Below are 25,251 nucleotides of genomic sequence, written 5' to 3' on the forward strand. Positions count from 1 at the left end.
AGACAATTATACGATGCATGTAACCAAATATATACAATTATTCTAGTTTCTACATTCCCATTATCTTTATAAATATAGGACAAAAATCAGTCTAAATGACTTTCTCAGGCCTCCTCAAGGATTACGCTGAGCCAGCCAGCCTTTAAAAAGTACATGTATGTTGTAAAGATCAAAAGCAAATGTTCTGGTCAGTTCTTTTCTACTCATGGGTTTTACTAAGAATGTGTGCAGTTTTCAGAGAAAATACCACAAATGACAGCTGTTCAAAAGCATGGAAATTAATTGGCAGCAGGAATTTCCTTGACTAATGGGGAAAAACTTAATGTCACATGTTGTGATGAGCTTATTTTTCCCATCCTTAGTCAAGCACATTCAGCATTAATGATTAAGATTTGCAAAAAGAAACATAACCAAGGAAAATCTTGAGTATATTATCCTTTCTCAGTAGAACACAGCTACCCATTACTGAATGAACAATGTGTTAATGAAGGGATTTGCGTACTAGGCAATAAATGGAAGGAAAGTTCCACTTGCATGTCTTGATTTTCTGTAGGAAGTAAACCAAGACATGATAAGAATAATGTACTTTATTGTGTTAAAAAAAAAATCAGTAGTAAGACAAGTACCTCCCCTCATTCCTACCCCACGGGAAGCCATCTGCTTTGAGCTGTTTTTCCCGCAGCGAGGATGGATTTATATTGATCCATCCCCAGTCTCTCTGGCACAGAGGCTTTCCAGTCGTTGCCTTGTGACCAACGGTGAGAATGCATGAGACAGCTGGTCAGGATTAAGCAGGCAGCCCGTGGGCCTGGGCCCAGGTCGTGTGACTGTGCCCAAAGCCTGAGGCTGTGACCTTGGCTGCGGTGTTACCCTCTCATGGCCCCCGCTCACAGCCCCTGATCAGCCAGGACCCAACACACTCCACTGTGAGGGCACAGTGTGTTCTGGGTCCCAGCAACACAGGGGCTTCTCATTCCCTGGAAGTCGCACAGGCACACGCATGGTGGAAGCTGCTGGAAGATGGCAGCAAAAAGATACATAAGAGTGAGCAGGGCGGCACTTCCTTCCATCCTCAAGTGCCAGCTCCGAGGCATAGCCCAGGAAAACAACAGGAGGTCCCCAAATTGGCAAAGCACGCACTCAAGGTGCACAACAGAACCGCGTACCTGGCCATCCCCAGACTCGAAAAGTTAGCAGGGACCACGAGTACGTCCAGGCGGGAGAAGGGGTGGGTGCCTAGGACCGCGTGTGCGGCGAGGAGGCAGGCAGGCAGCAGCCGCACCAGGGTCTCCTGGCAGACTCCCTCCAGGCAGCCGGGGGCGAAGACGCGGTGCGGGATGGTCTCCTGGGTGGTGGCCACGGCGTCCTGGAAGCGGCAGGGGTACTCGGTGTGACCGCAGCCACCGACACACCTGGGAACCACACGAGAGAAACATGCATGCTCAGGGGCCCGTTTCCTCTCTGGCCCAGGAGGTGAGGAATTCTAGAGGCGGGCAATTTTTAGGCGACTGTGGTTCAGACAGGCTCATAAACAAAAGCAGCCCATCCAAATTCTTGGCTTGTCTGTGTCTGGACAGCAGGGAAATTTTACAGGTCAGAATACTTAGCAATGTGCTTGAATTGACTGAACAGCTTCCACCCAATCTACATAAAAGCGGCGAAATCTTGTTTTATTTATTCTTTTCATTAGTTAACATATTACATAGTTATCTTAGAAGTAGTTGTTCAAGTTACAAAATCTAAGCTTATAAATGAAGAGAATCAAAAATGACAGCACAAACTTTTTTTTTTTTTTTTTTTTTACGAACTATTTTTTTGATGAACTATCAGAGAATTGGCAGTGTGGCTACCCATCTGGCACACGGTTATATGTGTACATCTGACAAGTTGTTCTCTCCTTCTGAGCACAATATCTATTGTACATTTTGGATCTTCCCAGTTTCAGTTTATTTTTATTATTATTAATTTTTTACACTAGGGAGACAACACAATATTTACAAATATGATTCTTATTTATTTCACTTATGAGGATAGTCTCCAGCTGCCTCCATTTACCTATAAAAGCCTTAATAGCACCCTTTTTATAGCTGAGTAATATTCCATTGTAGAAAAATACCACATCTTTTTTGTCCATTCTGTGGTTGATGGGCATTTTGATTGTTTCCAAGATTTAGCTATTACAATTGTGCTGCTATAAACATGAGCGTATATATATATATTGTTGTGACATGATCTTTTCTTTTTTTTTTTTTTTTTTTTTTGTCTTTTTCGTTTTTATCGGTACCAGGGATCGAACTCACGACTGCCTGCTTGCAAAGCAGGCGCTTATGCCGCTGAGCTAAATCCCCAGCCCCGATCTTTTCAATTTTTCTGGGAAAATACCCAGGAGGGGATAGCTGGACTGAATGGTACTTCCAACCCTAGTTTTTAAAGGAATCTCCATACTGATTTCCACAGTGGCCACACTCCCACCAATAGTGAAAAAGGGCTCCTTTTTCCCCACAGCCCCTCCAGCATTTGTTATTGGCTGATTGATGGCAGCCATTCTTTCTGGAATAAGATGGAATCTTAATGCTGTTTTAATTTGCATTTCTCGAATGACCAGTGATGGTGAACATTTCTTCATGTATTTATTTGCCATTTGTATTTCTTCATCTAAGAACTGTGTGTTCATCTCAGATGCCCATTTTTGGAGTGGGTCTTTGAATTTGAGGGGTTTGATGTTTTTCAGTTCTTTATATGTTCTGCATAGAAGTCCTTTGAAATCTTGTTTTAGAATAAACTAGATGGAGGGAAAATTCAAGATCCAAAACAAGAAAATTTCTCACCCCAATAAAAACAATTTCTTCCCTCAGCACTGGGCTTTCAAATACCATCATAGGAAAAAGTTTTCCTATCAGGGATGATTCAGAACTCAGGAAGGGAAGGACAAGGTAGCCAGATTTAAGGTCCAATAACGCATTTCCTAGAATGAAAGAGGAGGCAGAGCGCGGAATCAAACAGCAGGCCCAGGCACAGCTTCTCCAAAGAACACAAGCCATCTTACTGAGGAGTGACCTAGATGTTCTTTACAAGCCTATCACAAGTTGTAGAAGAACACAGAATGCCATCTAACACTGAAAGAAGTGTGTTTGATGCAGTGTTTTCTCCCATCACTTTCAATTTAAGCTTAATTAGTTAACCTTTTAAGGAAACAGATCCCAGTCCAGCCAGCACCATCTCACCACTGCAGTTATTCAGTCAAAGGTGGAGCTGAAAGAGAATTACTAGACCCTGACTCACAGGGCTCCAGAGAACTTATTTACCTCCGACCCCTGCCAAAAACTGATAGTAAAGTGAGCTGTATTTTCTTACCTGTTAACATGTTCCTAGCCAGGTGTGGTATCACACACCTGTAATCCCAGCACTCAGGAAGCTGAGGCAGGAAGATTATGGGGAGCTCAAGGCCAGCTTGGGCTACACAGTGAGATCAAAGTCACCCAGAATTATTTAGCAAGAACCTGTCTTAAATAAAAGAAGGAATCAAGGAAAGAAGGGACAAGCAAGATTTCACAGCATGCTAAGTAACAGCAGTACTGAAGTTGTACTTAAGTTTAAATTCTATGAACCATACAACAACACTGCAGAGAGGCATTCCATATAAAAACACACAAGCACAAGTCTGTTTCCATGGGGGAAGATCATTTCTTACAGCTGAGAATACCAAAATAAAGGTGGCCAAATGACACCCTCCAAAAAAATCCCAGCTGGTCAAAGGAAAAGGTAATTTAGATTGCTCTCTGGACATGTGTGGCACTAGCCTGCATCAAGAAGACGATTCCAGTTGTATGAATTAGCACCCTTTTTTATGGAAGCGCCTAGGAGAAAATGAAGGACTTTTAAAGCAATCAAGCCACAGGCGAGTCAGAGCAATCAAGCTATAAACATAAATGTAAATATGAGAAAAGCTATCTGTGGGCTCCTATGTGGTGACCAGAAAACCTGGGCTTCAGTGGCTGTTCTCAGACCTGCAGTGACCTGAGACGAGCACCTTGATATCTGTATTCTCTTCTTCTCCATCTCTGCCATGGACTCAGCATGAAGGCTGGCAGAGGAGGAAAGGAACCAAATAGAAAGGAATGAGAGGGCATTTCCCAGGGGTCTGTCTGCTTTAGGGCATACACAATGGTCAGAAACTCATCTAGCCAAATGCTGAAGACCCACACATTGTGTAGGACATTAACTGTACCTTAATTAAAAATAAAGAAGGAACCAAAAATGGTTTCTAAGGTTTCTTCTTGCACTATGATTCTACAACTCCCCACCTCTGTCCCTCTTCACGTAACAGCCTATCTCTGAAGAGGAATGAAGCCACCAGTAGTCTTCCACAGATCTAGGATCAACCTTAAAGATGCTTTCCCTTCCTTTCAGGGCAACTTTTTATAGTCTTTATAGCTCTAAAGAAGACCTGTTTTAGAATAAATCACCTCAGTGCTTCTGCTTCATGCTGTTCATCTTCCACACTTTTAATCATTTTTGCTCGAGTTACCTGCTTTTTTTATTTTTTGGTACTGGGAATCGAACTCATGACCTTGCATTGGCCAAGCAAGCACTGTGCTACTGTTCTAAGTCTCGGGCTTTTCTCTGGATTTTACCCACGTTTCCGTGCTGTGCATGAGATGAACAGCCTCAACAAAGCCCTTGGGAAGTTAAATATAATACAAGATTTCCTTGTGGCTGAAACCAAAAGAAATTAATAAACTTTTTATGGTTTATCTGAGCACCTCATAGCAGGTGGATTTAGTGAAGTGCCCACCCAGAGAGGGCTGGCGCCCCCACGAGCCTGGAGCGGGCCAAGGAAACACACTTTCTGGAACCGGGATGAACACTTTGAGGCACACAAAAGCCTGTCAAACACAAAGGCCCTGTAAAAGTTAGATTTCCATGAATTGAACTGGTGGTCTCCAGAAGGTCTGCAGTAGCAGGAGGCTTGGGGAAAGCAAGAGGGAGCAGATGTGAATACAGCCAGAAGCACCCCTGCGACAGGCACGTCAGAGCACCTCCAGAGCACAGAGCACCTCTGTGCAGGAGAACCTAGCACAGAGTCAGAGTTTCATGGTAAAAACATAACGCCCTCTCCTGAAAGCGACCCAGCACACATGAAGCACGACACCGGATTAAGCCGATGTCAGCTACTGTTTTTTCAGTGCATTTCTGATGGACACATCCACTGCACACTGAAGTGTCCACTCGGCCCAGCTTTTTCAGTTAGACACACTGTATGTCCATCTCCTTCTGCCTGTTTCTCCAGTAGTTCTGAACACAGAAGGACAAGAGAGAAATAGCAATGCCTTCTCTGAAATCCCAACAGGAATTTCAGGCCTCTCTTCCCACAACCCCCATTGGATTTGGCCATGTCCTCACTTCTTTTGGAATAATGGATGCAGGACCAGTGAGAGGCCATCAGCTCTTTCCGGGCAGGAAGAAAAAGCACACAGAAAGTTGTCACTGCCCATTCCTTTACCCCTTATCTCCTAGGAACATGGCTAGAAGGGCAAAGTGACACATTTCTTTGTTTTCTCCCACACATTTTTCAAGCTCGTTTCCTTAACAGCCAATGAACCTGAGTCTTTAGGTGAAGTACAGAGTACTCCTTTACCACGGAGAATCTGAGAACCCATGAACACAGTCCTTATCTGATAGAAGGGGAAACTCTGCTTTGCACCTTCAGGCCCAAAGGCTGCTTCTGCTCTAAGGTAACACCTGCCATCCCTATCAGTAACTCCACGGAGGCGGTGAACTCCCCGGGTAGAAAGTTTGCTTAGAATCCAGGTAGATGCTATGTATAGTTTTTAAAAACTATACATCGTTTAGTTTTTAAACTAAATGTAACATTCTGTCTTAGCTACATTCTGTCTTAGCTACTGGAAAACTAAACGTAACATTCTGTCTTAGCTACTTTCTCTCCTTACTGAGACAAAACACCCGACTCCCAAAGGTAACAGAGGAAAGGTTTATGTAGCTCACAGTTATGGAGCCAGCAGATAAATACTCAAAACCATAGCTGAAAGATGTAGGAGGAAGAAGAGTGTTGAAGCTTAGGATTCTTTTAAACAACACATGAAAATATTCCACCTGACTTCACAGGGGATTTCATATACACTTGCTTTCTTCTTTTCTGCATAAACAACATGCCCACATTTCTGCCTCTCAACACTCTTTTTCTTCCTGGTCTGCCTTTTCCTGCTCTGATGAATCCTATTTTGGTTTGGTTTCTCAGCAGAGATGACTCACAATTCCAGGGCTTGGAAGACAGGCATCACACAGCCGCTCCCTCAAGGGCTTGTTTTCCAGCGAGCTCCCAGACACGTACCTGCAATCGGTCTCGGGGGGTGGGAAGGGTCTCTCCATGGCCGGGTCACCGGAGGAGCACGCCTCAGGCTTTACTTCTGTCCAGCATCCCACCGCAATGGCAAAGGTGGAGGCTGGCATCGGCATGGTCACATAATAATGCCAGCTTGAGCACCCTAAACAGAGAACAACCAGAATGAGGCCAGGGCATGGCTCTGAACCTAACTCTGCTTCCTTCCTTGGGCACGGGAAACCTTGTGAAATAAACTTGTATGAGGCCATTCTCGAAGGTGGCTCATGTCAAAGGAAGGGGCACAGTTCTGGGTGACAGGGAAGGTAGGGAAGGGATGATGGCTGCCGGGCAGCTAAGGAGGTTTGGTGTCTTGCAGTGATCAGTCTGAAGACCTCAAGCAGAGCTAGATGTAAAGGATGGTAGCAGGCAGGCTGTGCACTCCCACAGAGACGAGAACACGTCTTACTCACCTTACTGCCTGCCATATTATTTCACCTAAAAAAAGAAGCACAACTGGTATTTGCTGAATGAATGAGGAAACGATCACTCTTGCTGCAACTAAACTACTTTGCTTAAGCTCAGTGCAAGTCCGTCTGAAGTGGACACAGTAGAAAACAGGAAACTAGGGGAAGAAAACAGTTGGGCTTTAGTTCCAACTCTGAAAGTCATTAATTGTGGAGCTTCAGGTTCTATCTTTCATCTTTTTTTATGATATACATTTTTTATTGGTATATGTCTATATGAAATTTAATCTGTTTGGGGGTTTGGTACATATATGTAATGTATCTTGATCATTTTCCATCTCCTGCTGCTCTGCCATCCGCTTTCCCCTGGTTCCATTCATGCCTATCCCAAAAAGTTTGCCTTTATCTTCACTCTTTAATTTTTTTTTTTTATAACCAGACATCCTTTTAATCTGTCTAGCTGGGCTTCTGTGCCCTAGTGCACTGATGAAAAACAACAGTAGAGAATTCAGTGGGCTTGAGGACTCCAGTTAGTGTGTAATAGGGCTGTGACCACAGCAGGGACTCCCCACTCCAGGTGAAAGAACACCCTTCCCTTAGCCCAAACCTCAAAGGAACGAAGGATCAATAACTTACAATACCACATTCCCCTCACTGCTGAGATGGGACAATCATTTTCATGCTCCTGAAATTTAAATGTATCACATAACCTTATTAACAGTATTTTTAAAGATCTGCTGTGAACTGATGTCTTTTTTCCGATACAGGGTCTCACTATGCAGCTAAGGCTGGCCTTAACTCATTTTGTAGCCCAGGCTGCCCTTGAACTCACAGCAATCACCCTGTCTCAGGCTTCTGACTGCTGGGATGACAATGAGCCTTAAGATTAATATGACTTTATAATATGAGTCACATTTCTCCATTCCTAATGTCCAATGATGGGAATTTGATTACAGTAACACATTGCTTTCAGCCTGCGTATAGGAACTATTACTCGCTTATTGTACGTTTTAGAGGGTTAAACATCTGGGAGCAACCCCAGATTGCTCAAATTGATGACATGTCAAAGTCAGATCCACACTGGCCACTAAACATGACATTTTTAAAGTGTTTTTACTACAAAAAACTCAATAGGAAAAGTTGAATTTTGAGAGGAGGAGGAGACACAGGGTTTCCCAATGCATTCTGGCTGGCTTGAACTCACTTTGTAGTCCAGGTTAGCCTTGAACTCACAGGAATCCTCCTACCTCAGCCTCCCAAGTACTGGGATTATAAAGTGTGTGCTACAGTGCCTGGCCTAGAAAAACTGAATTTTGATCTCTACATTCCTGGGTCCTTTATCAACTAACTCTGAACCCAGGAAAGGTTATCATTTATTTTCCTCCAACTCTAGCAACATTTCCTCCAATGTACATTCAAGGAAATATAATATGGAATTCCTCTAATGAAAAATAAAAATTTAAAACAGGAAACAAAGACTTAAGAAACAAGCATGGTTTCTGGTAAAATTCAAGCAAGTGTGCTGGCCGATGTGACTGAAGCAGACAAGGGGGCAACCTCAGAAGGGCTGGTGGCCTAGCAGGGGCGGCCCCTCTGGGAAACGGAAACGGAAATCAGTCTGGGAGCTGCATCCGCTTCCGCAACCCGGAGGCCATTTTTTTCCAGTTCTGGGATTCAACTCCGGGCTTCCGTACTGAGCTGCATCCTGGACCCTGTTCTGTTTTGAGCCAGCATCTCACTGAGTTCCCAGGGTAAGCTCAAACTTGTGATACTTGTGCCACAGCCTGCCCGGGTGCTGAGATTACAGACGTGAACTTGGCTAGGGTGGCCACTCCCGAGGGCTCTCGCTTTGCAGCTGAATGAGGAGTTGAAGTCATCTCATTTTTAAAGAGGCAGGCAAGTCTGGAGACGTTGCAGACAAGCCAGGATTGCCAAGTAAGACCATATCCTTATAGAGAATCACTGCCTTATCCTTAGCCACTTAGAAGGGGGAAGGGATGGGCACATCTTAACCAAAGCATGACCCAGATCTTACATGATAACCACTCCTACCTCCTTCATTTTTCTACTTTTCCATTAACCACCTCTTGGTCCAGTAAAATTCATATCCTCGGGGGTCCAGTAAATAACTAGCAATGGTGAGACTTGCGGGTGACAATGGAGGCTTCAATGCAGAAGGCTACCTTTGCTTCTTCCAAAACCCCGTTAGAGGACAGTAAAATGAATTCTTTTTAAAGGCATAAATCAATACAAACAGGAATAATAAAACTGGAGACAGTAGCTACAAAAGTAAGAAAAAGTGCAACGATAAAGGTAAGACCTGCTTCATTTTACCCTCTAGATGCCCAAAAGACTTTAGGGTAAAGGACATGCTAACTGGACTAATGTCTATTAAAGAAGTGGCTAGATCCATCGGTACCCTCCCCCCACCAAGGCGATCTATGCATTCCCCCACAGATCCCACAGATAACTAGAATTTCATCTTCTAGAGAGACCCAAAGAGAAGATCTCTGTACCTCAGGAGTATAAAATGGGGGAGTAGATAGTATATGTGAGAGCAAACAAGGGGACCAGATGAACATATGCATCTCGGATGCTGAGACACCAGTCACCTCCTCTTGGTTCCCAGAATGCTGGTGGCCAAGTCCCACCCCTACCCCACCACCACGAGCCAGCAGGAAGGCCAGAGACAGAAGGAAGCTGACCACCCAAGAACAGATGCCTAGAGATATTAATGTTAGACATTCCCTATGATCAGTGTGAAGGGCCACCTGGGTGACTCAACTTGAACAAAGAGCAATTATGTCCATTTTGGCTAAACCTGGCCCCATCTCCATGTACTGATATATGCAGAGCTGGCTAAGCCATTTCATTTGCCCTTCAACTGGCTCTAAGCAACGTAAACAGGGCTAGCTGAGGTGCTGAGGCATAATGTTTGAAGCCAGGTGACAGCTGCTATTTCCCCACCCTGTGACTCCCAAGATATGGGTGAGCTGGGCAGGATGAAGAGCCACCACTCCAGGGCTGTCAGCTCTAGGGCTGTCAACTAGGTTTGAGCCTCGAGATAAGAGCTATGATTGGCAGGCTACGTGGAGTCCAGGAAGACAAGCCAGATAGCACTTTCTGTGAGCCTACCAGCATGTAGGCTGAGAATCAAGACCTTTCTCCCTCTCCCTGTGGGCAGTTGGCTGGTTCTGAGGACAAGCTGAGTGGACAGCAACTGAATGCTTGTATTGTTTGGTTGACTTTGCAGGCCTGGGCCTGGTGGTCTGCACATCTATTGGGAGGATAACAGTATGCAATCTAGCAAATATGGGGGATTTCCTTCTGTCTTGTTTTTGAAGTCCAATATTATTCTCACTGTTTTGGTTTGTTCTGATTTATTGTTTTGCTTTATTCAATGTTGTTTTGATTGGTTTTATTCTGTTTTGTCTGGTTTGATTTTGCTATGTCTGGTAGAATAGACAATTATTGTGAAGATAACAAGATACAATATGGTAGCCATTGTTGATTTCCTATTTTCCTGCTTCAAAGTTCTGTACCAGCTGGGGATTTAGCTCTGTGGCATAAGCACCTGCCTTGCAAGTGCTCAGTCGTGAGTTTGATCTCTGGTACCAAAAAAAAAAAAAAAAAAAAAAAAAAAAAAAAAAAAAAGTTCTGTACCAATTTCATTGTTTTTTTTTTTTTTTTCTTTTTTTTTTTTTGCTTTATTCTGTTTTATTTTGTTGGGTTTTATTATCTTTAAAATTAAAAAAAAAAAAAAAAAGAGGCTGTGACTTTCCAGGACAGAAAAGTTTGCATATTTGAGCTGAAGTGCTGGCCTCCATATATTAAATACTTCCCTCAATTGTGCTATGCAAATTGGTCTTTCTGGATATTCTTCCCTCTACATATTGCAGAGGTGCTTTCAGGCCTCCTACCTAGCCCAGCTCACAGTACTCATATATTTCCCACCATTCGCAGTCATTTATCCTCAAACCACTCCCTGCTTCACAAATTAATAACATCTAAGCTGAGCCCTGGGTTGAGCCCTTTTGTTTCAAAGAACCTTTATCTTGGCTGGACTAAGGACCCCTTGGCTCCCCATGACTCTGAATATGTCTGCGTATCTTTATTTTCATCATGGGTTGCACTGGAAGTGGTAGTTTGGGATTAACTTGCTAGAATTCCAGTTACTTTTCCATGAGATTGCAAATATAAACTTCCCAGACCGCAACAAAGATAAGAAAGCACTCTCTATAATCAGCTCACAGGGAGTCTCACAGTAGATCAGACCCATGTATGCACTTAGAGCCTTGAGTATGCACTGTCACCCTCTCCTCCAAGAACCTCCAGGCACCAACAGAAAGCTAACAGAAACAAGCAGTTTGAAGGACAGTGATCACTTAGAAGAGAAGTTCAAACAGTGCCAAACATATAGCCACTGAGAATTAGGAGACTTCACTGTGGCCCCAAAACAAACGAGAGTACAGCATTTTAAAAGAGAATTCACTAGTTAAGAAAGTATAAAACATCCAGAAGAAAAACTCAATAAAATGATACAAAACATAAAGGTAAGGAAACCTCTTAGAAATAGAGCTAAATATACATATATAGAGATATAGAGATAGAGATAGATGGATATGAAAAAAAATAGCCCAGGAGGTCTAACATACAAACAATAGAAGCTCTGGAGAAAGATGACAGTGACAAAGAAGGAAGCAAAACCAGCAGGGGCAAGGGAACTGCCCCAAACCGAAGGCAACCTGGGCTAATAGACTGAAAGACCCAAACCGCCCAGGACTTAACTCATGGTAAGAACCATCATTATGAAACTTAGCAGCCTGGGAACAAAGGTAAGATCCTACAAGCTTTTTCAGAAAGAGTCAGGAAAAGAAAAGTTACATATAATAGGAGCATGTGTTGTTATTGTTTTTTTCAAACTCACGACCTTATACTTGCCAGGTAGGTGCTTACGCCACTGAATTAAATCCCTGTTCCTGTAAGGCATACTTTTAAAAAGATGCAGTAAACCAATAAAAAGGAAGACAGGTGAGGCAGGGAGGGAGAGGAAGAAAGGAACTCTGTGTAGAATAATAGAGCTGTACACCCACTGAGGCAGGAAAGGAAGCCATGAAGAAACTGTTTCCAGGAGATAAAGCTGAGAAAAAGTGTTGAAGGTCAACAGATACACAGGAAACAAAGAATAGAAGAAACAAGTAACACCTTATTAATGCTAAGAACAAAACCCAACACATCCAGATAAGAACGCAATCACAGTTTGACTAGAAGGCTCGGTTCTCACTAACACATATATAATATAAACGCAGAATGCTGATTTAATCACTAACTACACTGAGAAGAAAAGATTTGAGAAGGAAGCACATGTATGAGGGAGCTGGGAGAGACCAGCTAAATCCTTCCTGCTGCAGTGGGAAGACCAACCCGGAACAAGCATCTCAGTGAACACAGAGAAAAGTGTCAAATAATCAGCCCAGAGAAGTAAAACAGCGATTGCTTCTGAAGCAGGAAAAGAGGCAGGAGGGTGGATACAGAGGTCTACTATTTGGGGAGGGAGGATTACAACTCCACAGAATTAACTGACTGCTTAAATACTGTGTTTTTAATGTAAAACAGTTAAACACAATTAATTAAAACGCGATATCTTAACAGAAAAGGAATAACATTTTTGGTCCTAGGGTACTATTAAAAAGATGCAGGATGACTCAGAAAGAACAGGCAATTTAGAGGAAGGGCAGACACCACCTATTAGGAAATTCTTCTAAGAAGGAATCACTGTACACTCTCAACTATGGACACAGGCTTTCTGCCTACCTCCTGCTTTGAAGACCTGACCTGATCTTTTGCTGCTTGTCTGGTTCTCCACATCATCTGTCTAATCTCTGGACAAGATGGGACTTGTGAAAATAGCAGGAAACAAAACTACTTCCAAGGGAAAACAGCATGAATGGAGTCAGAGGTATCTCCTAGATCCCTGGACAAGTCACCAAGAGTCCAGAGTGTTTGGCCACCTTGTGTCACAACAGTTTTGTCAGAAAAATGGTGGTAAAGATATGGGGAGGGCACCAGGAGCCACAGCGGATGTAGCAAGGAAAATGAATGAAGCCATGCCTGCCCCCCCAAAAAAGCTAGCATCTTAAATAATCTGCAGTTTTGGAGGGAGACAGCAAAAGTGATTAACAGATCCTAAACTGAGTCCATCAACTGCCACTGCTCCCCCACAGTCTTCTCTTACGTTAAATAACAGAAGGAATGGTTTTTCAGGGAAACGTATTCACATTTTGAATGCTAAAGATTATGTCTGCCTATCTAGTCAAAGAGATTGGTTAATTTTCTTAGACATTTAAATTCCTTTACTTACTGTGGCTCATTTGAAATAAATTCCTTAATTAAGATTTCAAAACAAAATTGTTTTCTTGGCTACCAAGTGACAGTGAAATGGGAAAGGGCAACTGACTGGGCCGTTAGGAAGCAGCCAGGAGCCCGACTAACAGGCTCTGGTCAAGTCACAATGCTTCTCATGAAGAAGCTTCTCAGAAGGGTTTGGGCCTGAGCTTCTGCCCTAATCCTGAGCAAACGCCCAAACCAACACTGAGATTGGGAACATTACTTCTAGTGCTCTAGGGAAGGCTTTTATTAGTCCACTCCTAGGAGGACATTTCCAGTATCCTTGTTTGGTAGCAAAATCTGAGTTGTGTGTTCACGGATTATGCCCCTGAGGCCAGTCTTGCATGAAGACTGCCCATTAGGACAGGCAGGGCACACCTATCTCATGTTCAAATCTACCTATGAAAAAATGCAAATCATGGAGTAGAAGTCCTGCCCAGAAATCGGAGCATACATCTCAAAGACACAGAAATCCTTTCTGGATTGTCTATTGTTTGCAATAAGCCTACTTTGCAAAGAAAACTGATGAGAGATGATTTCTTTTGAGCATATCCATGGGTTGGATTCTAGCTCCAGGCACCCTGAGTTTAATCCCTGCTCTGCACCCACCAGTGTGAGTGGTACTTTGCTTAATCTTTGTATGCATCAGATTCCTCATGTGCAACTGAGGAATAATCACAGCATTGATCTCATAGGTTTATAGGAGGGTTAAATTAGGAAATCTATATAAAAATCACTAGGCGTAGCACTTGGCACAGAGTGTGCCCTTGCCATTCTCACTGTTGTCATCATCTTATTATCTGCAAGCTCTCATTGTTATAGCTGCCTCTCCTTATTGCTCAGGATGGAGTTCTGGAAGCAGAGGCAACGGATGTTTGGAGATATGGCTGCCACATGTGCGCCAAAACCCGTGACCTGATGAGGCCCACACATGGGGTTTAAGGTTGCATGGCATTAAAACACAGCACACACAAAGCGGCCCACTTAAAGGAGAATGACAGCCCGAAGGGGGCATCCTGAATGACTTCATATAGAACAGACCATTTGGAGACTATTTAAATGGTGTTTACTTTAAATGAGCCATCCTCAGTTGAACAGTGAAGTCCTTCATTTTCCTTTTTGATTCAACCACTGGCACTAGGCTCCCTCACTACACCAGCTGCAAAACAAAGAGAACACGGTGTACCTGAATTAACACAAGGCTTTCCTCTCCAGAAGCCAGAAACCCATCACACCCTTGGATGATTTCACAGTCAGACCTGGAGTCATTACTGAGGTTAAAAGATTGGAGTGGGAGGCAGAGACAATGGTGCTCTCTCAGTGTGCAAGATGGAGGAGCCACCAGCTCACTCTTCCTTTGGGACAGGTTCTGTGACATTAGACTTGAGAGGTCCTCATGAAGATCTGGTTTGTGTCCAGATGTCCCTTCAAAGCCTCATGCGTCCAAGAGCTTTTCAGAGGTGGCTGAATCTAGAGTGTGTGATGCTGGCATTGAAGCATGTGGTTACTAAATCAGTCCATGGATTGCTTTGGCACTGCCCTCATCCCGGTAGACTGGATAAGGTAACAGAAAGACTCTATGAAGGTCCCTTGAAACTTCACTACCTTCTGCCCACCATGAACCTGTGCCATGTGCTATCCTGCCTTGGAGCCAGTCGATTATGGGGCTGAAACCTCTATGAATTATGAGCTAAATAAATCTGTTCTCCCTTAACTTTGGGCATCGGGTATTTTGTCTCAGCAACAAGAAAAGAAACTAACACAGTATCAGAATGCTATGGATATAGCTCAGTGACAGAACACTTTTCCAGCATGCACAAAGCCCTGGCTGGGTTCAAGTTCCAATTCTACAAGGAAGTGCTAAGAGGAGGAGAGGAAGACAGACAGACAGAGATCAGAGTTCTTGATGTCACTTTACCACTTTCCCAAATTTAAACTTATTTAGGGGGAAAAAACTCTCATATTTCAACTGCCTCACTGGGGACAGAGAAGTGCTATATGAGATACTGTTCTTACAATCATAGTAGCAACCACTATAAGATCCAAATATGCATTTTCATCTCCAAAACTGAACTCCAACTTTCTTAAAGATGACTTTGCTCCTTGCAGATGTAACAGGATTTGAAATGGGTCAACTTTTAAATCACAAGAGGCAGTTAACAATTTAGTTTTGGCTGGAAGTGTAACTCAGTCATAAAGCGCTTGCCTAGAATGCACAAGGCCCTAGGTTCAGTCCACAACACTACTAAATAAATAAATTAAAATATTTTCAAATTTTAATTTTGAAAACAAGTTGCATAAGTAATGAGTGTTAGAATAAATTTTTTTCATTCACCACTCTAAAAAACTGTTCTCTGAGTAATTCTGAAGATTCTATCTTCCAAAGGAGGAAAAGAAATTATCAGTGTCAAAGGAAAAAAAGAACATGACAGAGTATTCATGGGAAAGACAGAACTCTGTATCCTAAACTTATAAAAATTTTGCTAATGACTTGAGAACATTTTCTTAAAAGGAAAAAAACCTAAGAAAAGAAAACTCAAGATGCTGTGGTCATCTTTACCCATCAGTCATTCCTATGAACAGTAATTAAACACGAGACATACAGAAAGTCAAGGTTAACACTTGGGCAAACCACTAGGCAAAGTCCAAAACACACACAAACTGCCCTGCTCCAGCAGAGGTGGACAGGTTACTTCTCGCAAAGTTAAGCATCTCCTCCAACTATGTGTATTTAAAATGTTATTATTTTCCCTGAAAATTAAAGCAGGCACTTAAATCCCTCTTATTAAGAATATGCTGTATCTTTTTAACCTTCCCACCATAGATCAGACAAACAGCAGGAAGCATTCAGAAACACCAAATGGATACATGATTTTATTTAACATGTATCAGATTTTCTTTCCTCCACTCTGCCACAGACAGCCCCTGCTCATTTTCTACCTATTTCAGAGCTTCTTGCTCAAACTATCCCATATGTTAAGATTACTTAGGAATGACTTTGTATCACAAAGTAAGGACACTTGACAATATGTATAGGAATGTGTATACTACACCATATACAATGCCTATATTACATATCTAAAATAAACATTATGCATGCACATAAATGAGTATAATATATACTTAAAAGACAGGAAAAGCTTCCTTCCCATTTTAGCTGTTCCTCTCCTCCTGACCTCTTTCCCCAGGGCTTGAGTCTTTCAACAAACCCCAGATTTCTTTCTACCACTACTTTTAAGATTCTGATCTACACATTCTGGTATTAGGAGCTAGTGCCATCCTTCTTGATGCCCATGGCGTGACTGTCTTTCGTTAGTTTTTCTCCATTATTGCTCAAGGGTTGAACAAAGAAGAAAGGCAGATGCCTTTGGCTGGTGAACACCAGAACTGGCTGGCCAGGGTACTGATTCGGTTTCTGCCCCTGCCACACAGTACTGTAGTCCAGGGTGCGGACGCCCAGTGAAGAATTCCCTCAAGATCTTCCTGTGAACTAGGTAAAAGAGCGCCACCTACTGAAGTGAGGACACAAACATCTCTGTGAGTTACAAAGTTTCTCTAGAGGGACACACTGGATGCACCAGGCTTGTTGTTCCAAGTCTGCCTGGACCTTCTGATCTAAGATGCAGATGACTAGCTCTGAGACTTTAGTTCAAAACGCCTGAGTGGACTGAACACCAAAGCGTACTGCTCCAGAGAGCCACAGGTAAACTGATGCACTTTACTCAAAAAAGCATCTGTCTATAATACAAATGTTAAGACCCAGACAGAATCCCCCAGCAGTAAGAGCTGGTATGTACACATCTGCTGAAATCGACTCTGTCCAGAAGAAATCATGATGACTTCTACATATGCTGCGTGTGGTAAGTACAAGGCAAGCAAGAACTAGTCAACGGCAAATCACAAAACATAAGAACGAACTGACGAAGGTTTAAAAAGTACAAAGCACTGCACGAAACCTTACAAGTGACAGAACAGTGGAACACAGGCCTGGCTCCCTACTATCACCTACACAGCAGGAAAAGACAAACGCATTTACTCTGTACTCCCACCTCTTGAAAACATATATACGCATTTGTACCAGCCCAGAACGCAGTTTTCAGTCATGGAAACAAGGCGCTTTCTCTACTGTGCATTCTTTGTGGGTAAAATACTTAATCATAGCCATGCCTAAGTGTCTTTTAATTTACCATTTCCTTCTATGTAATTCTTGGTTGCATACTGTGGGAGCAGTCTAAACAGCACTGCTCACTTTGAGCCATCAAGGGGGAAGAAAACTTGGCTTTCAGGTGCATGCAGGAGGGTCAACTCTGAAATCATGGCTTTTTCTTGGAATTTCCCACACAAGAGAAAGAGACTGTCAGAGAGCTAGGCTATTGGGCAGCCCAGAGAGTAGCATTTTGTCCAGAATGAAGTAATGTCTACAGTTTTACAAAGAAAAATGAAATCAGATCCTCTGCAAGGGCACATGTACTTTTTAACCGCTTCGTTTGTTCACATGCTGTTCCGCTTTCATTTAGAAGGAGCTGAGATGGGCTTATTCATCTTCTTGAGGATGCTGTGGTCAAAAACCAGAAGCCGAGTATTTTATCTTTCCAGGAAGCAGGAAAATATGCTAAATGAGATTCTGTAAAAAGAAAACTAATCAGAAAATTACCAGAAAAAAGTAATATACTGAATCAATTTTTTAAAAAATTTACTGAGGCTAGAACAGGGATAAACTCAAATCCACAGCATAAGTAAAAGAAACGACCCTGAAATAACTTTTTCACTATTAGTAGGGATTTTAAATGTTTACTCCATTAGTATATTACTTTTGTCTGATTACACAGACCACATGTGCTCAATAAATAAACTTGTGAGCACATGGCATATACCAAGCATTGTTCTGCACACTGGATTTACGTTTTCAATAGTTAGGCTGCATTTGGACAGGGAATACAGGCCGACAATAACACCCAGAATAAAACTGCTGCCCAAATGGCCCTGGGCTGAGGAAGTTGAATAATAAATGAGTCAAACAAGTTAATCTAAATCTACGGCCTTGACTTAGCCTTCTCTGAAAAACGAGAATCACTACTTAGCTAGTAAAATTCTTACAATGGGCACTGCCCTACAGCCCGAACCATTAGCCTTCTTTTTAAAAGCAGTTAGAAGGAAAGATTTTCCCCATGCAGAAAGGACTCCAAAGTCCTCCCCTCATTTCTGCTCCCTGCCCAAGGGCTGCTGTCATTTCTGTTGACGTTATCTGCTCCCAGGTGTTCTGCTTCTTTCGGGAAATCAGCTGGTGACTGTAAATGTACTAATCAGGCTGATGGTGTGTCACTATGATGGAGACTGTGACTGGCCGGGGTGGGCTTTGCCTTCATGTTTTCAGGGACAGCTCATCGCTTTAAAGGGCATTACACACAATGAGTGTGTGTGTGTGGGGGGGGGTTTCCTATGAGACCAATTTAGAAAACACGCCTTCGAAAGGAAGCAGCAACATCTTGTAGCCATGTCCCCTTTTCCTCTGTGGAGTGCAGGTACATTTGTAGACATTGTTCAATCCTCAGAACACAGACTTTGGATTCTGGCATAGAGCTTTGTTAGTAGTATTTCCAGAGTGTCTTCTGCCCCCAGCTGTGGCCTGTAGGAGAAACTGCTCTTCTGTGTTCTCCTTGTCTAGCTCACTTCTCCCTCAGTTTGAATTGGTAAAGCCTGCTGTGTGGAATCATATGAAGTATAAATGTATGAACACAACCAAATGCCAGTTAGCATCTACTTTAACTCTGCCCTCAACAGGCAATTCTCAGGGCAAAAATAGTCCCTGGAAATATTCTTGGAAGTATAAAAGGTTCCATTTAAAATTTTAATTCTTCATTTAATATTTTGATGATGATCTTCAAGTAGGTAGACAGTGACAACAAAACACATATGCTTGAGGTCAGAACACTTTTTTTTGAGAAGGGTTAGGTAGCAACTATTTTAGGATTTGTGGGCCTTTCTTGAAAATACTCAGTGGTACTGTGATAGTAGGCAAGCAGCCTAGACAGTGGCCACAATCCAAGATAACTTCATTTATAACAACAGGCGGTGGGCTGGATCTAACCAGTGGACCGTAGCACACTGGCCCCTGACATCCTCCACATATAAGAGTGTTGCCAAATGATTTCAGAGTTCACATCTGCACCAGTGTGTATGGCTGCACAGAGACACATGGATCAGCTGTAATTATTGAGAGATACTGAAAAGAGAACACAAGGATGATGCTTGTGCCTGAGTAAAGGTCAAATAACATTGCAGCATACTGTGTAAGCAAAAATTTTACAGCAGAGAAAAGTAATATGATGAAGTGGCTCATTATGTAGCACAGGTGAGATATGTATTCGAGCTCAAAAAAAAAAAAATCCTGTATAGAACTGTCAGTACCACATTTGTTTTATGTGGTACAATTTCAAAATACTGATATTTACACTAAATTTGTTAATTTGAATTTTATTGATTTAGCAGTCTGATCTGACTTTATTTTGGCTTTATATGTATGTAACAGTTACGAGCATGCAGTTTATATCTAGTCTTAGCTCATAGTTTTGAAAATATCATTCTGATATTCATAGTTTAAGTCAACTCTACTGAACTATGAGATTCTTTTTCTCTCCAAAAAGAAAAACAATACTCAAGTTTGAGAAGCACTGTTAAACATAAGGCCTCACATTGGAGGGCCAAATCATGAATGAGAGAGTTGCAGGTGAGGTGAAAAGGAGTGGGAAGAGCCACACAGCATCTTGGGAGGTGTAGTTATACCAGGAAACTGCAATGGGCTGGAAAAGCCTAGGTATCAGCATCTGCATGAGACTGCAATGTGACATGTGCTCAATCAATCCCACATGTCAGGGAACCAAAGAGAGAAGGCAGAGAAAGACCCCACAGGAGTCTAGCTGAGCTTTCCTAGACAACTACTAACAAGACAATAAGCCTGGATGAATGAGCTGTGTGAATGTCAGCCAGCTTTTCCTCTGCTGAACTGAGGCGGACTGCGGCACACAGGTGGACAGTGAATGGGCTGGGGAAGCCAACAAATTATTCTATCTGTTGGTACACACAGGAGAGGAAAGCTGTGGGGAAACAAAATCTTGCAGGATAAAGGTGAAAACAGATATCATTCTAAAGAATTGGGAAGAAGAATCCTTGGAAAGAAATGTTAATACAGAAACCTAGACCAATTAAGGAAACTGGCACCATCCTTATGATACAAGAAAGATGTAACTCCTATGAATAATAGTAAAAAATCATGAGAAGGTAACAGGCTAAAATGTTAAGTATAACAGACCGAAATCAAAAGACCAAAGAGATCTTTTACAATGAAGACTGAAATGTTACAATGACATAATTGAAACCTGTAATGGAATTAGTAAAAAACAAAAATGACACTACTGAAAATCAGTGGCACAGAACATAAGTAAAATAAAATAAAAATTAAAAGGCAAGACACACAGACTGGGTTTTATATCTAAGAAAAACGTGGCATAAGCGTCTGCCTGGCAAGCATGAGGTCGTGAGTTTAATCCCCAGTACAAAACAAAAAAAGGGTTGTGTCTAAAGTATTACATAAAATGTTTTTGATAACCCACACCGAAAACCTTCACATCGTTAAAATATGAAAAATGACTTAAAGAGATCCCTTTCAAAGAAAAATATTAAAAACATGCAGTAAGAATATAAAAAGATATTCAATGTTATTAGTCATCAGAGAAGTACAAAATAAAACCATAATGAGATAGTATTTCATACTCAGAGGATTAAAATTCAAAAGACTGACAAGATCAAGTGCTTGCAAAGATAAGCAACAACTAGAATTCTTATACATTGCTGGCAGGAATACAAAATAACACAGGCACTTTGGATATGATTTGTAAATACTAAATCGTAAGTTTAAATTTAGAAACTTAAATGTATACTTATCATATGGCCTAGCAATTCCACTCTGGTATTTACTCAAGAGAAATGAAAAACCATATCCACAAAAAATATTTTATAGGTAAATGATCACAGTGTGTTTTTCAAAATGGCCCAAACAATGCAAAAGGGTGCCAACAGGTAAGTGGGTAACCTGGCTGATCCACACAGTGGGTCACTGTTCATGCAAACCAGCAAACAAAACCAAGCTGCTGATGCCAGCAACAGTGCAGATCAGTGTCTCAACCACCAGGCAGTGTACACACAAGAGCACACACTGAATGACTCCATTTGTATGAATTTTTAGAAGAAGTAAAAATAATCTATAGAAATGGAAATTAGTGGTTGAGTAAAGCAGCAGTAGAGAGGAATCAGTGCACCAGGACAGGAGAATTTCCAGGTAGTAGAAATGACATGGTATACATATATTATACATATAATCTGTCAAACCCCATTGAATGATACATTTTAAATGCCTACATTTATTTATATGTGAGTTATACTCTAATAAAAATTGATTTTTTAAAAGGCACCACTTACAGATTTGTTCTAAAGTTTTGAAATAATTTTTTTTTTTTTTTTTAATTCTGAGCGGGGCCGGGGGTTTGGCTCAGCAGCACAAGCCCCTGCCTGGCAAGCATGAAGTGGTGAGTTTGATCCCCAGTACCAAAATAATAATAATAATAATAATAATAATAATAATAATTCTGAGCATCTAGGTAGCAAAATCAGACGACTTTCAAAGATTAAAACATCTGATACCAAATTTCTCTTAAAAATATGAAATATGATAATGAAAATAATAATTATAGTCTCTAAAGAGGGAAAGAAATTACTTAAGCTTACACCAAGGCAAAAACTGTTCTTAAATGAATACAATATGAGAGGAATGTTCAGAAAATATATCACAAACTCACTCTTCTAGAAAAAAGAATTGAAGCCCTTTCCCAGCCAACTGTGAAACAAGTTCAACCCTAAGAGGTCAAGAATGAAGGAAGTTTAAATACTTATTAAAAATAAGATTTGAAACTGAATGAAAATGTAAACCAATAATAATACCTAGAAGATAAAATATTACACAGAAACAAAACATAGAGAAAACATTAGTTCCAAATTCCAGATTTCATTAATTACAGCTGAAAAACATTAGTGAAGTAAATGCCCATAAATTCCTTATTTAATATGAAATAAACTTTAGAGCTTTTGGGGGCTGGGGATTTAGCTCAGCGGCATAAGCGTCTGCCTTGCAAGCAGGCAGTCGTGAGTTCGATCCCCGGTACAGATAAAAAAATAAAAAATTAAAAATTAAAAAAAAAAACTTTAGAACTTTTAGTTAACTAAATTGTAAAACACCTCCTGATGGAATCTTCTACTCTTAAAAATAATGAAGAAGCTCTTTATGTTCTCATATGAAACACCTATAAGATACATTCATTGAAAAGGAAGAAGTACCATGTAACAGTGTGTTTATCATGCCATGACTTAAAAAACAAAAAGGAAAAATATACAAATAAAACCAGTAACTTCAGCTGCTTTAGGCAGTGGATTAAATAAGAGCAAGAAACAGACTTTATTGCAATTTTTTTCCTTTGTTTATTTGTAAATAAACCATGTAAATATAATCTATTTTTTAAAATAAAATTTTTAAATGTATTGTTTGTTTTGCTTTAGGGAGTCAAGTAAATATTCACTGAAGAGAATACATATGCAAGGTTAGCTCCTTATAAATGAGATGTTACAAATCAGAAAAGATAAAATAATCTCAGAAATACTGATTTCTACTTGAAAAAAGGTAATATTTAATTTTCACTTCACAACTGTGTTGATAATAAAGTATACTGTAACACTAAACTATATCAGTATTAGAAAAACTAAAATCTAAACTATAACAATAAATTTTAGGGCAAAGAAAGACTTTTTCCAAGACAAACCCAATAAATTTTATTTCATAAAAATTGAAATCTCTTATTGATCAGAAACATCACATGAGATTAAAAACCTTGCTTAACTGGCACATTTTTAGAAATGTGGTAAGAGATGAATTTGTCTTTTTTTCCTCCAGCCAATCAAATTAAAAAAACAAGACAATTTTTTTTGAAATCTCATTATATCCTCAGTATAAAAATGGACAAAAGGGAGGCTGGGGATTTAGCTCAGTAGCATAAGCGCTGCCTTGCAAGTGCGCAGTTGTGAGTTCGATCCCTGGTACCGATTTTTTTAAAAAAATGGACAAAAGGGCCAGTGATACACAGCTCAGTGGCACAGAGCTTGCCTGACAAGTGCAAAGCCCTGAGTTCAATTCCCCCAACAAAAAAGACAAAAGATATAAACACATAGGAAGTGAGAAACCTATAAGAACAAATGAAACTCACTAATAACTGAAGTAATCCCAATTAAAAAGCAACCTTCTCTTGTCTTTGCTGAGCAAAGTTCCAAGAAAACAGACTCTTATAATCACTGACAGGTAACATAAACTGACACAATCTTTTGGAAAACAAGAAGTTACCTAGGACAGCTGTATCTACACATTCTAAATTTAGACTCTGTAACTCTGGTTTCTTAAGTTCCTCTTGGGAACTTAATGTAACTTTATTTATAATAGAAATAAAACTTTGTAACGATCAAAATATCCAACAATATGTGGGTGTTAAATTCTGATATATTCATAAAATATTGTACAACATTAAAGTTGTATTTAAAAAATAACCTGGGATTAAAAAAATAACCTGAGAAATGTTCAGCATCTACTACGAGTTAAAAAAGCAGCAGAATAAACACTCACTATAGGCTATGGTGACAATTCTGAATAATTCCAATTATATATACAGGTGATAAACAGTGGAGGAAAATGAAATAAAATGTGAATGGTCATTTTTCAAAAGTTACTTAACCTTACTATTTTTTCTTTCCTGAATATTTTTAGTTTCTACAATAAGTATGTGTGAGGAGACACCATATTTTAAACAAACACATATTGTGGCTACAAAAACGTTACCTGGCATCAACAGGCTCAGGATCTCAACCGGAAGAGTTAATTATTGAATGACCAAGTCTTTCACAAAATCTGGACAATGCCCTAGCACTTGCCACCCACCCTTCCAGTAGACCTTTGGTTCAGAGCATCAGGTAGGTGAGGAGCACACAGAACAGAACCTCAGCCAGGACAGCCCCGGGGCTGGCCTGCACGCAGGAGCTGTCTCTCAACACCGTGAACAACCGCGTACAGAGCCCAAACTGCAGATCACTGGGCAAAAATGGCCTTTCTGAGCTTGCCTGCTCAGGAAGTCTTCAGCCAAGACCACCCACTGAGGGCCCACAAACCACCAGGTGAAAGTGACTGCTGAAATAAAACTATGAATTGATAAGTGTGGTGAAAAGCCCCAGATCCCAAGCTCAGACTCCCCAGTGCCCTTCTCCATCCCCTGCTTATTTTCTCTGGCGGGATGCTTTATAGTACGTTTACTTCCAACCCAACTAATAAAGCAGTTCTTTAACAACAACAACAGCAAAAGTTTAGAAAAACAGTGCTCACTAGGTTCCTGGGTCCAGCATGTGCGCAATGCATAAATAAGCAAAGAACACATGTACGGTACCTTCGTGAAGCTGTGTTGGCTTGGCAGAATTTTCCCCACTCATTAAAACAACAAAAGATGCAGCTGCTCGAACTGTGGCCTGCCATGTTGACATGGCAACGGGTGGCTCCTGGCATGGAAAGAGGGCCCTGTTGTTTATGGGAGATCCCATCGTATAAACACATGGCCTGCAGAAGAAAGACAAAGACACAAAGGAGGAGCATCTTTAAAACGAGTTGTCACTTTTCTCACCACCATGGTAGTGAAGGTTAAGTTGAGCTTTCAAAGTGAAAACATTTGAGGCTTTGTAGTTGGCTGGTTCAAAGCACACTGAACTGAAACTGCCACGGGGCTGGCTATGTGAATAGCTGACTGGTTATTTCTCCCAAATGAACTACTTAAATATGTAAAGAGGATTTTTTTTAAGAAAAAAATATTTTTGGATAACATTTTAAATATAAGTCTGCCAAGTTATAATTTATATCATCCATGCCCCCTTTCCTTAGGCCCTTATGTCTTCAAAAAAAAGTTTGAGAGACATTCTCACAAG

At 41.1% G+C, this 25,251-nt stretch overlaps 1 protein-coding gene across 19 annotated transcripts in view; it reads right to left on the minus strand.

Annotated features, from left to right (window-relative positions):
• The window catches only part of Aopep (aminopeptidase O (putative)), a 383,307-nt gene that overhangs the window by 300,980 nt on the left and 57,076 nt on the right, over positions 1–25,251 (minus strand). For 18 of the 19 annotated variants that reach the window (XR_010040451.1, XR_010040447.1, XR_010040448.1 and 15 more), the window contains exons 3-5: positions 24,723–24,889; positions 6,353–6,506; positions 1,167–1,412 (exon numbers count right to left, since the gene is read on the minus strand). Coding sequence is in view for 13 of the 19 variants with exons in the window: in XM_063229043.1 (XP_063085113.1) it covers positions 1,167–1,412; positions 6,353–6,506; positions 24,723–24,889 (567 nt within the window). In the remaining 6 variants the exon portion in view is untranslated. The remainder of the gene's footprint in view (positions 1–1,166; positions 1,413–6,352; positions 6,507–24,722; positions 24,890–25,251) is intronic. The other variant, XM_063229045.1, reaches the window with a different exon arrangement.

This window comes from Cavia porcellus, unplaced genomic scaffold (assembly GCF_034190915.1).
Source record: "Cavia porcellus strain 051 isolate PalLab524CR breed Dunkin Hartley unplaced genomic scaffold, mCavPor4.1 scaffold_17, whole genome shotgun sequence".
Taxonomy (NCBI): domain Eukaryota; kingdom Metazoa; phylum Chordata; class Mammalia; order Rodentia; family Caviidae; genus Cavia; species Cavia porcellus.